Below are 12,176 nucleotides of genomic sequence, written 5' to 3' on the forward strand. Positions count from 1 at the left end.
TAATTAATTTAATATATTTTAAATAATATATTAAATTAAGTGATTAGTTTCAAAATTTGCAAGATTAGTTCCATGAATATAATGAAAAATAAAATAAAATAAATATAGTATTGTGAGGTACAGCTATAGATGTGAGGTCCAAATGTATAGCTATAAATACAAGGTCTAGATATATGGCTATAATATTATATATTAATATTATTATAGTATGGTTTTAATAGCCATCATATTAATTTCAATTTGGACCACTTGGTTTTTTATATAAACTAAAGTTTTTAGGCTAATTGGATATACATGTTTTTATATTCCATACACTCATATTAATGGAGTTGAAGGGTAATCTTGATTGTCCTTAAGGAGTGCTTAAATTTATATTTTTGGTTTAGATCATTGATTTAATCATTTTACAATGATTCCCAATTATCATTCTTGAGATGATAACTACTGTTTATGTGAGTTCCCCACATATCTTCAAAAGAAAGTATTATAATGGTACAATGGTTTGAGTATAACTTCTCATGTGAATTAAAGCCTCCTCTCAAACATCTTTAAGCATTCATTTAGAAATGCTAACAATTATGACAACACCTTTCAAAGTCAATTATGCAATTTAGTGTTTGTGTCCAAAGCCTCTTACTTTATGCAGAGCTTATATAAACAAAAATCAGAAATGTTTTCAGTAATGCTTGATTTGTTTAATAGTAGTGCTTATTATTTATTAATCATACTGATCAATAGAAATTTTATAATTATAAACATGTTTATCATTTCTAAACATGAGATTAAACTTATTACACATTAACCATTAAATGTTCTAAAGGTAAATGATAGAATATCTTAGAATATCTAAGCATATTTTACCAAACCTAAATGGACATGTGTCAAATATCTGTATTATCTCACTCGAGCAAATGATAAGCCAAGTTGTGCCAACTTTCTATTAGCCAAACAAACATCCACACAAGTTTTACTGAAACCATGCAAATTGAACCTACCCAAGGCCTATAATGGTTGTGAGCCTTCAGCCATTATTACTTTATTGTTGTAAATAGAATTGTAACAAAAAGAGTGTAAAGAATAAATGACATTTCTATGTTGTACTTATTGATCTACATATAGGAGGAGCTTGAACTAAGACATGTCTCATTTTATAGCTATTAAAAATTAAATATAATGCTTAATTTAAATGTATACTAATCATTAAATTATAAAATATATTAAAATATCCAAGAATATACTGATTTTTTAACACCATATCACATTACCATTCAAATCTAACAATTTTGTGGAGATGTTTTTCATATCTCCAATAACTTTTGATAGTGCATAAGCAGCAAAGAAATATCTAACTTCCAACCAATTTTCAGGTTCTGGACATATCACATTTAGATCATCACTGAAGTTAAACCCAATTTTTGCTATAAAATGTCGATTCCTAAACATAAATATTTAGATACTAAAATATAAAAATAAAAACTCACAACGAATGATGATGAAAAATTGCCAAATAATCATCCAATCCAGCCACCCTTGAACCTGTAGAAAACATTTTAAAAAATTATTTAAAAAAATATAAAAGTTATTTACTGACCTAACTCAGAATACTTAAGGCTCATCCCAAGCGCTATAGGTCTTATTTGTTGAAGTTCAAATTCAGTAGTTTTAAGAATCCTAGCTGTTTGTAAAGCTTCCAGCACTTCCTAAACATAATAAAAGAATAAAATTAAAAAATTCAAGTGATATAATATAATACCATGATAGGAATGTTGTACATTGATTTCCTACTTTGGATGAACGTAGACAGTTTAGTCCCAGGGTCCTTTCCTAAATGCTGCTCTGAAAGTACAAAAACATTTTAGATTAAAAGCTAAAAATATTTTCTTGCCGAGAAAGATCCTAAACATCGCCTGTGTTGCCCATCTCATCACGTTGTTAGCTACAATTTGGGTTTTCACAACGCATCATTGCAAGGCCGCCACACTTGGTTTTTGAGCACGGAATGTATTTTGCATATGGAATTAAACGTCACGAGTAATAAGGAAGAATGATTTACTTGCGACTTGAGCAACATCATCTCTGTTATTCCCTCTGAATGCATTATGTCACATACGGCCGCGTCCTTGGCCACCCTGCCCTGGACACCAAGCTTGTCCCAAAGACGATTGTCAAAGACTGCCTTGGCAGGGACAAGCTTGGTGCCAGCCACACACGGCAGCACGTCGCGTAGAGCATCTTCGGCGAAAAAGAGGCCCATCTTTCTATTGATGCCAATACCGCGGAGATCCACCACGACGCACTTTCTGATCCCGATCGCGTCCACAGCGTTCAGCTCCTTGACAGGATCCTCTCCACGGTCATGAGACGCCTGGACGAACTTCCTGGCCGACAGTGTCATGGGGAAGTCGTCGTAGTTGACGACCCAGTCCAGAGAGCCATACTGCAATGCCTTGGTGGGAACCGCGAGAAGGATGTAGCCAGTGGAGACCCGATTCTGCCAGATGGATTCTTTATAGACGAGGACTTGTTTAGCATCAAGCTCTTCTAAAGTTCCATCGATCACGAATTCCGCTGGAGGACCCCGACACCGCAGGCCGAGCTCGATCGTGGAAATGCAGCCCACGGCTTCGATGCTCCTGATCTGGCATGGCTCCAGCGGCGTCATTGAAGGCTCCATTTCGTTGTCGTATAAGTAGGCTGGAATGCTCCAAGGCGCTCCCCAGTAAAGGGCATTTGCATGTGTACGACGCTGCTTGGGGCAGATGTTTCCATGAGCGTAGCTCAGGTGATCAAGCAACGTCGTGTCGGGGCAGCCGCATGCAGTCAACTGCCGGTTGTAGCAGATATCGCAGAAGAGGAACAAGGAGGTGGTGGTGTTATCATAGACGAGCTTGAGAGGAGGAGCAGGAGCACGAGGCCGAGCTCGAGCCCGAGCTAGAGTTTCCGCGAGCGTGCTGCATCCGCAGGCAACTCCTGCGTCCACAAGCTAAATGTTAGCTTGGCTCTTGCGCTCTTCTACTCACTCAGCTCCAAAAAGCCGCCGCCAGAACATGCCGCCCAACCAGGAGCAAGAGTTTATCCGCGAGTGTGCTGGGCAGATCCACCGCGCTCACACCACCCTAGACACTTTTAGGGCAAGGTTCTTAGAATATTCCTTGAAACTCCATAACTCGCATTATTTTGCTTAATGAACATTTAATTTCTTTCGTGAGAGCTTTCTTGTCAATGAATAATTCTTGCTATCAAAGTTTTAGGATCAACTTGATCAGTTAGCCTTATGTCATAGGCACTCAGTTTCTAGGATTTAACATCGCTTCTAGAGCTTCTTTTCCTATCTTTCTAGGCTTTCATAGTGTAGAGTTCTCTATGGCTCACACTTTTTTCTTTGCTACTTCTCTCTTCGCTGTTCTTGCTAGCGTTGTTCTAGCGACCAACACCTCATGTTTCCCAGGTAAGAATCTGCAAGCGATTTTACAGCCAATCACAGGCTTTATGTTTGCAAAGGCGATGCCACCGTCCAAATGTATAACGGCGACCTCAAACTCATGAGAGATCTCGAAGTTGGAGACAAGGTATTGTATTGCTCTTAAGTTTCTCGAAAGCCCATCTAAACGTTCCAGATCTACAGGTTGCAGTGAGCAAAAACGTGTTCTCCGATGTCTATGCATTCGGCCACAAGGACGCTGATGTGAGCTCCGAGTTCATCCAGGTCCACACCGCCTCAGACATGATCGAGCTTAGCAAGGGCCACTTCATCCCAGTCGACGCCAAGGGAAAGCTTGTGTACAAGGGAGCCAAGGATCTCCAGGTTGGAGAAACTCTCTGGGGATCATCTGAAATCACTGGTAGCATCATACTTCTTTTGAGACATTGCTCTTACTTTGACAACTATAGAACTTTCCAAGGTGGAGAAGCTGGGCCTCTACAACCCATTCACTCTCTCCGGCAACATCATGGTTAACAACGTGGACACAGCGAGTGGTTCCTGGACTCTCTCTTTGATGCCATTGGCGCAACTGAGTACCTCCCATATGCATACCAGGCCGTGCTCGCTCCACTTCGCGCCACAACATCGTCGGGAAGGAAATCTATGGAAAGGGTTATGCTGCCGTCAATTCTTGTGTCAACATTGCTGAATTTGGAATTAAGCACGGAGGAAGCATCGCTCTTGCTGTTGGAATCGCTGGAGTTGCAACAGCAATGCTGACCACGAAGGCTTGATGAAAAACCAGAAGTAGAAAAAAATGTAAATTTCATTAACATATTTTATGATTATTCCCCTTCTTTTTTAATATATTCTCAATGGTTTATTGTTTGTTTAGTGGATACTAGAAATTGCCCAGCAAAAAGCTGGCGAGTTGGCAAGGTGAAGTTCTCAAAAAAATTTAAATCTGAGCCAAAAGACAAATACATTGGCCAAGAGTTTTATGACAGCTTGAAGCATAGCTCTAGTTCTCCTGTAGTGTTTTATATAAAATAATTGTAGTTGTAGAAAGAAACATAAAGAATTTCTCACTGGGAACTACTCTAGTGACTATGGCTGGGACAACATTGCCATCGTATGTTCTTCTCGCATGTTGAAACCCAGCACAAAACCTAAAAATAGAATTTCCTCTGCAAGAACAAAAAGATCTTACCTATTCTTAGCTAGGGCATCCTACAAAGATGAGTGGAAAATTCTTGTGCAGCATATGAGAGATCCAAGCAGGCTCTCCAATTCTATAAGCACTAGCCATAGCAGTCCATTGCTAATCCAGCCCTAAAGAAAAATAGGATGGATAAGACCCTATACACAGCATATGCAAGCTCTGTATATCCAACACTGCAAAGGATGATCACTTGACATACCATCCATAAACTCTATGCTTGAGCAATGCAAGCTTTTGGGCCTCCATCTCTAGCATTTGGCATTGCTTCTTCTTCTGCAAACTTTAAGGCTAAAGAGTTGCAGTAAAGAAGAGAAATCTGGAGCAAGCAAAACTTGGTGTCAAGGAGGAGTTGTGATAAAGAAAATTTCCTTGGCTGCAAGGGTAGAGTAGAGGGGGCTGCGGTAAAAGGATAGTTTTTCCCTCCTTGGCTACAACTTCCTAGTATTGCCCAGCAAATGCTGGATGAGTGCAAAAATTAGTAATTTTATACAATTTTTTTCTTCTGATATTTTTATATGTATATATATATATTAGCATAGACTATATATTTAGAACACTGATATATTCCCAAAGTGTAAAAAAAGAATTACTAAGTAAATATTATTGATAAAGATATTATATACAGTATTAATTGGGAATATGGATATATTTAGAGTACTAAGATTTTAGGAAACTTAATACTCAACCCAGAAAAAATTATAGTTATAAGAATAAATATATTTAGTACACTTCCAGAAAAAAACAATAAAATAAGAATTACCAAAAATAAATTTTATTAATTAGATGTTACATGGAAAGTATGTTTTTATTTGGGATATAAACAAATTTAGAATTCTAAAACTTTGAGAAAACTAATATATTACTATCAGACTCATAGAAATGTAAAGAAGAACTACTAAGTTTAATTATCACTAATTTAGGGAAGCAGTATTTAATTATTATGTGTTTACTTGGAATATGAATAAATATATAACTAAGATTTAAGAACATTAATATATTACTCAGACCCAAACATAGCCTAAAATAAAAAAATTGTATGTAACCCTTAAACTCAAACATCTAGAAATAGAATCAAAATAAATTAATTTAATTTTAAGTAATATAGATTTAGTAAAGAATTACTTTGCCATGTGTTTTTCTTAGAATATAGAACAATAAAAATTTAAGAACACTAATCTACTACCCAGACCAAAGTAAAACTAAGAAAAGAAATACAAAAAATAATTGTTATTAATATTTAAACTATAAATTCAAAACCTGATATTCTATGTTCATAAGATTTATGAAGGTGTTTAATTTGTTTGTATTAAGATTAAGCTAACCCACACCTTGAGCATGCTGTAATTGCCCGATCAATACATTAGTACAGCTTAGTGGTGACTCTATCTATCAACTAAACATATACATAAAGAAGAAAATTGTAAGACAGGGCAAGTGCCATCTTAATTATACTAACTGATTGAGGCAAATTTAAGTCAAAATGAATTTTAATCATAGTATCCAAGCTAGGAAATGATATTCTTGGCCTAATGGTTTTGCCACCTAAGCAACATCTCCTATACAATCACCAGCAGACTCAACAGCCATGCCCAACAGGAACCCCAAGAGCTGTTGTTCTCGTGCCCACACAATCCTTTGCAAGAGTTTTCGAGGAGCAAAAAAAATTTGATAAGCAATGCAAGAGGGCCATAGACCCATAGCAGGCAACATCTTTTGTTACCTACTATCCATGGTTTATGCCCCAGCAATTCTCTACCCCAGCACCCAGCCTCCGCCCGCAATCGGAGGAAGGTAGAATAGTGAAAGAGTTTGTGCTTACCTCGACTTTGATCAACCATGGTGGACTTAATGCTCCCAGCCTTCTACTGCTGGAACTCTTATGTGAGCGAGTAGAAGCAGTGGGAGATAAAATCCTGGCTCCACAATCCATGCAGCTTGTCCTTCTCCCAAAGCTTGGTTCTGTAGCATGTAGAGAGGCAGCAACACAGCCTAGCAATGTAGAGCAAGCAATACAAGAGCCTGTTAAACAGGCATCATCTACATAAAAGAGGAGCTTGAACCAAGATGTATCTCATTTTATAAATTTAATGCTTAATATAAATTTATATTTATCAATGTGAGGTCCAAATGTATACCTACGATACCGTATACTAATATTAATATAGTGGGATTTTGGTAGCTATTGGATTGGTTTCAATCAGAACCACTCACTTATATATATAAGCTAAGGTTTTTGGGTTAATTGATATGTATATTTTTTATATTCCCTTTCCATGTTTTATGCACTCACATTGGTGAAGATAAGGGGCATTTTTGATTGTCCTTGAGGAGTGCTTGGATTTGGGATTTTAGTTTAAATATAGCTTTTGCATTGTTTAGCTCCTTCTAGCTTTTTTTTCATTTATCCTCTTTTGCTCTTTCCTTTTCATTCATTTTCATGGCAGAGCAATAGTCTTTTCCTCCTTTGACTCTAGAGTAATAGTTGGTGCAATTGCTTGATGTTATGTGATTGCAATTGAATAACCAAACTCAGTTGATGGCAACATTCATAGCATGTGGTATAACTCTTCCTACTTTTAGTGCCAATCCTCACATTCAGTCAGAGTTTTTCATGGGAATCCTGGGCATAATGTGTACCATTAGTTTGATCACTTCACAATGATTGCCACATATCATTCTTAGGATGATGTTTGACATTTGCGTGAGTTTCCCACATGTCTTCAAAGGACGGCGCTGCAGTGGTACAATGGTTTGAGCATAGCCAATCATGGGGATTGGAGTGTTCTCCCAAATGTCTTCAAACACATATTTGGACATGTTGACGATTGTGATAATGCCTTCCAACAATTGCATCGTCTTTGTTAAAGGCCATCTGAGTCAATGATGCAATTTAGTGTTTGTTCTGAAGCCTCTTGCTTCATGCAGAGCCAAATATGTCAGAGTGGATCAAGCTAGGAATATTGTGGCCAGCACTTCGTCAAAATCTTGTCGAACTTATGGATGCCCTTGCTCCAGCCACTCTTGATGATGCTTTTCATTTGGCACAATGTTATGAGATGTCATCTCTTCCACTTCTGGTTACATGTCCTTCAACTCCACTTTTTGTGGGTGATGGTCTTGTTCTAATGGAGGTTAATGTTGTTGCTACTCGAGTCCAAGGACAAAGGCGAGGACGTGGTTGTGGCCGTGATATTCACTACTGGGCATATGATGAAGTTGGTTACACTTATCAACGTTATTAGCCTTTTCTGGATTGGTGACCTCCATTTCCTGGATGGAGACTTTGTGTTGCAAATGTGACTTTGGGTATCGAAAGTTATCTGTCAGCTAGTCCTTATGGACACTCTTTCCTTACTGCCACGATGGCAGGAGGTTGGTATTGCTGGACCTATTATCAGTCTCCATCTAAGCTAGTTGAGAAACTGGTCTTCGCATGTGCACTTGACCAGATGAGCATAAGAAAGGAATTCCTAAGTGTCTATTTAATCAAGCATATTTAACCTGGTTAGAGAAACTCATTCGTTGACTTGCACTTGCTAGTGTTGGGAACCCTTGTGATATTGAGATTAGTCCCTCAATATTCGCTAGATGATAGCTTACCATGTTTACCAAACACCCTCGCTATCATGCCCTTTGTGTTAGTCTCAATTCAGTCCTAAATGTTATTTATTGAAAGTGTCCAGATTTGCTCATTTGGCATATCTATGGAATGTAGAGATTGGCCTAAACACAATGGTGTTCATTCCGTGTCCAAATTCGCAATCTAGCGCTATTTCATATTTAGTAAGTTTTGAGTTTGTCCCAGAGACTAACTCCTGATATTAAGGGAGGCTTGGGGTGAAAGCCCAAAGCGTGTGTTCCTGAAGGGGCGGGGGGGGGGGTGTGAGACACAAAATCCCTAGGTGCCAAAGTGGAGCTGGAAGGGTGCCATGTGGTAATGGCTGAAGCGAAAGCCAAACGAGCGTAACATGTTTGGACTAAAAGCTCCGCTTTGAAAGGGTGAGAGCGGGAGTGGAACTCCCAACAAACTGCTCGAGGAATGAGCACGAAGCGAGCAATAAGCGAGGCTCTAAAAAGGGACCCAAAAGGACCAACACATGACATGTGGAAGTGTCTGAGATGGAGTTCGAGATGGACCGAGACAGAGTCCGAGATGGAGTCTGAGATGGACCTGAGATGGAGTCTGAGATGGAGTTCGAGATGGACCAAGACAGAGTCCAAGATGGAGTCCGAGATGGACCCGAGATGGAGTTCGAGATGGAGTCCGAGATGGACCGAGATGGAGTCCAAGATGGAGTCCGAGATGGACCCGAGATGGAATCCAAGATGGAGTCCGAGAAGGACCCGAGATAGAGTCCGAGGTCGAGACCGAGACCGAGACCGATACTGAGACCGAGACCGAGACCGAGACTGAGACCGAGACCGAGACCGAGATTGGGACCGAGACCGAGACCGAGATCGGGACCAAGACCGAGACCGAGGCTGAGGCCGAGGCCGAGTCCAAGTCCGAGTCCGAGTCCGAGTCTGAGTCCGAGTCTGAGTTCGAGTCTGAGTTCGAGTCCGAGTTTGAGTCTGAGAGGGTGAAAGCCCAAAGTGTTCGTCTCCTAGACCCTGGGGGGTTTAGTGAGCTCCAAAAGTATAGTAAGGGGGAGGACTACAGTGGAGCCAGTTTGGCCAGGAAAGGCTAGTTTGGCCCAGGAAGGCTGTACCCAGTGTTGGGTGATGAGCTGCCCATTGGGAAGTCCAAGACTAGAGTGAACACAGACCGACAAGTGGGGTAGCTTGGTGAAGTGTTCAAGAGCCAGCTCTAGTTCCCCCAGGAGATCGACTGGCCGATGCTCCCAGTACAAGTGTGGGTGGCACTACCTACTTGGATACTAGGCGTGGCTCAACAAAACCTCGCTCTAAGCCCATGGCCAGAGCACCCAAAGGCGGAAGGCGGGGAGAGTACCCACGAGGCTTGCGTAAGGCCATGGTGTTCCGAAATGTTGTCCCAAGGGCCCAGATTGTGGAAAGGAAGAGAAGTAGTCCTCTGGTGTGGTGACTGAGGATACAGTCGTGCAGTGAGGAAGTCCCAGAGGACTGTGGGACTTAGTGGTCGGGCCTGTGGGCCTTGATCCAGTGGCAGTGTTGGTGAACACGGCCAAAGACAGAAAGGGACTTGGTGGGGACTAGAAAGGAGATATTGGGGAAGGCTATTCCCCATGTCTGCCGGCATCCTAAGGATGCTAAGGAGTGGATCTGGGATGACCACTCATGGACAGATGGCCCAGAGACGGAATTGCAATGCAGGTGGTGTTGGACCACCGATGTGACCAAGGTGGTTGGGCATGGCCTAGCGTAACGGGCTGGTATGTTGGTGGTGCCTTGGGGTGTCGGTCATAGGACTGGACACGTGGAGCACTTGGACCAAGTGCAAAGGTTGAGTGGCATGGATGCCATTCTCGGGGCTAGAAGCCCCAAGTCCTGAGTGGGACTTATGGAGGTTGTGAATGAGACTCCTCCAAGTGGTCGGAGGTGCGGTTAAGTGACTAAAGTAAAATGGAAAAATTAGTCGCTTACAGGGGGCTGTAGGGGGTTCCAAATGTATAGTAGGGATAGTGGGTAGGTTGGGCATGGCCAACTAACCTGAGGCATAGTCTAGCTCCTACTTGCGTGCCTGTCTTTGTTCTGCGTTCGGCTTGGGTCTAAGCCTAAGTTCCATTCCATGCTAGCTGGTGGAATACCCATGCCCTTGTGTTAGGCCACCGGTATGCCAAAATAGTGCTAGACTTCGTTTGGCTCTGTTTTGCGTGCTGGTCCTAGTAAAGGGATGTTAGTTGCTCTAAGACTGTTCCAAGTCACTCTATGCTTTTGTTCCTTTGCTCCTTGGGCTATATGCTCGGGAGTTGCTCCGTGGTCCGGTTCCATCACTCCTTGGCTCCATGCTTGGGAGTTTGGCATTGTTCCTTTGTTCAGTGGCCCAAGGCCTTGAACCTCGGGTTCCACACCATTGTCCTTTGGACACGTGGCATGTGACACATGGCATATGACACATGGCACATGGAGGGTTTAGGTTCCGCTTCGTGGTGTTATCTTATGATAAATCACCATAGGATAAAGGCTAAAAACCACATGTGCTACACCTTGGCATCAACAACTTCTTATTAATGTTGCTGCAGTGGAAGGTTTGGACACCGAGATGCATCCAAAAAATGAGGAGTTACGCGAGTAATAGAGGGATCTTGCGCAAATAAATTAGTGACCCCTCCATCTTTCTTTCGAGAGTATCATCAAGGGGTCCACTCGCACTAGTTCATCCAGTGTTTATTTTCCAAACTCATTTTTATAATAAGAGGTCTCATATTATTCTCTCCATGTTGGTTAATATAGGTTTAAGTTTATTTTCTACTGCTTGACTTTTTGCCACATATTCCCTTCTACACTTGTGTTGTGTAGTGGAGCCAATTTTCATTCTTTATGGCAATAGCCATACACATACATGTGCATGAAATGAGGCAAACCTAGTTGTGCATGTGGGCAATCTCAAGTTTGGGTTGCAGTCATTGTGGGTAGTGCTGAGTCAAGCTTTGATCTCATCCTTAGTATAAATTGGTTGTAGCGCAATCATACCAAGTATGACGTTGAAGTTTGTCCCCTTGTCTCATACTTCCTTATATTCTATTCATTCCTCTCATTTCAATTCCTCTTTGTCCCTATACTTTTACTTTTGTTTGCATTATTTTTGTCTCCCCACTACTTTCTCTTATGTTTTTATCTTGTTTTGCTCTTCTCTTTTCCGATCCCTTTAACAGTCTTTGTGTTGCAACGGTTGATTGGTATGCAACACTTATGAAGGAGTAGGCCGATCTCTTTGAATTTGACCTATCGTCTAGGGCCAAGATTGCCACACATAATCCAATTCCAATCGGGGATGCTCGTCCAATCAAGGTCCCTGTTCGTTGTCGATCACCCAAAGAAATCAAGATTTTACATGCAAACATCAAGGAGATGTTGGAAAAGGGTGTTATTCGAAAGTTGTGGAGTCCTTGGGCATATGAACTTCATCTTGTGATGAAACTTGATGGGAGTGTTTGTTTTTGCATTGACTATTGTTTGTTAAACGAAGTGATGATCCTGGATATGTACCTTCTTCCTCATTGTCAACCGTATATATGGTTATATTTTCACACTTGAGGTTGCTTTTGTGAGTACTGATGTATTTCTAAGCTAGAAAAAGGTGAAAAATGAAGAAGCTCGCTGAAGAAGCTTCCTAGGAGTATTTTGTCTAGAGAGAGAAAAAGTGTTGGATTTCAAAAGTGAGAATTTGAAGAAGTTTTTTTCTATGAAGTCGAAGATCTTATCAAGGGAAGTTTTTCGGTGGTGAAATCAAGTTGATCGGAGTTGTGGATGAAGAATTATTAGCTAGAAAAGTCTCAGCCATTGGTTGGTGTTTAAGTTTTTGGTAGTTTGAAAATTAGGTATGGCCATTCAGTTATTTTACAGTTTTCTCTCTCTGGTTCTTGAGTTCATTCTGCTCAAAGATGGGGG

The 12,176-nt window shown here is 40.9% G+C and overlaps 1 protein-coding gene across 2 annotated transcripts in view; it reads left to right on the plus strand.

The window, feature by feature from the left end:
* Positions 1–3,328: 3,328 nt before the first annotated feature.
* LOC9632930 (warthog protein 6) overlaps positions 3,329–12,176 on the plus strand; it is an 86,166-nt gene continuing 77,318 nt past the window's right edge. The window contains exons 1-4 of one of the 2 annotated variants that reach the window (XM_024665409.1): positions 3,329–3,448; positions 3,502–3,569; positions 3,626–3,842; positions 3,892–4,307. In XM_024665409.1, the coding sequence (XP_024521177.1) occupies positions 3,364–3,448; positions 3,502–3,569; positions 3,626–3,842; positions 3,892–4,133 (612 nt within the window). In that variant the 5' untranslated portion in view covers positions 3,329–3,363 and the 3' untranslated portion in view covers positions 4,134–4,307. Of the gene's footprint in view, positions 3,449–3,501; positions 3,570–3,625; positions 3,843–3,891; positions 4,308–12,176 lie in introns of those variants that run through there. The other variant, XM_024665408.1, reaches the window with a different exon arrangement.

This window comes from Selaginella moellendorffii, unplaced genomic scaffold (assembly GCF_000143415.4).
Source record: "Selaginella moellendorffii unplaced genomic scaffold, v1.0 SELMOscaffold_122, whole genome shotgun sequence".
In the NCBI taxonomy this organism is placed as follows: Eukaryota; Viridiplantae; Streptophyta; class Lycopodiopsida; order Selaginellales; family Selaginellaceae; genus Selaginella; species Selaginella moellendorffii.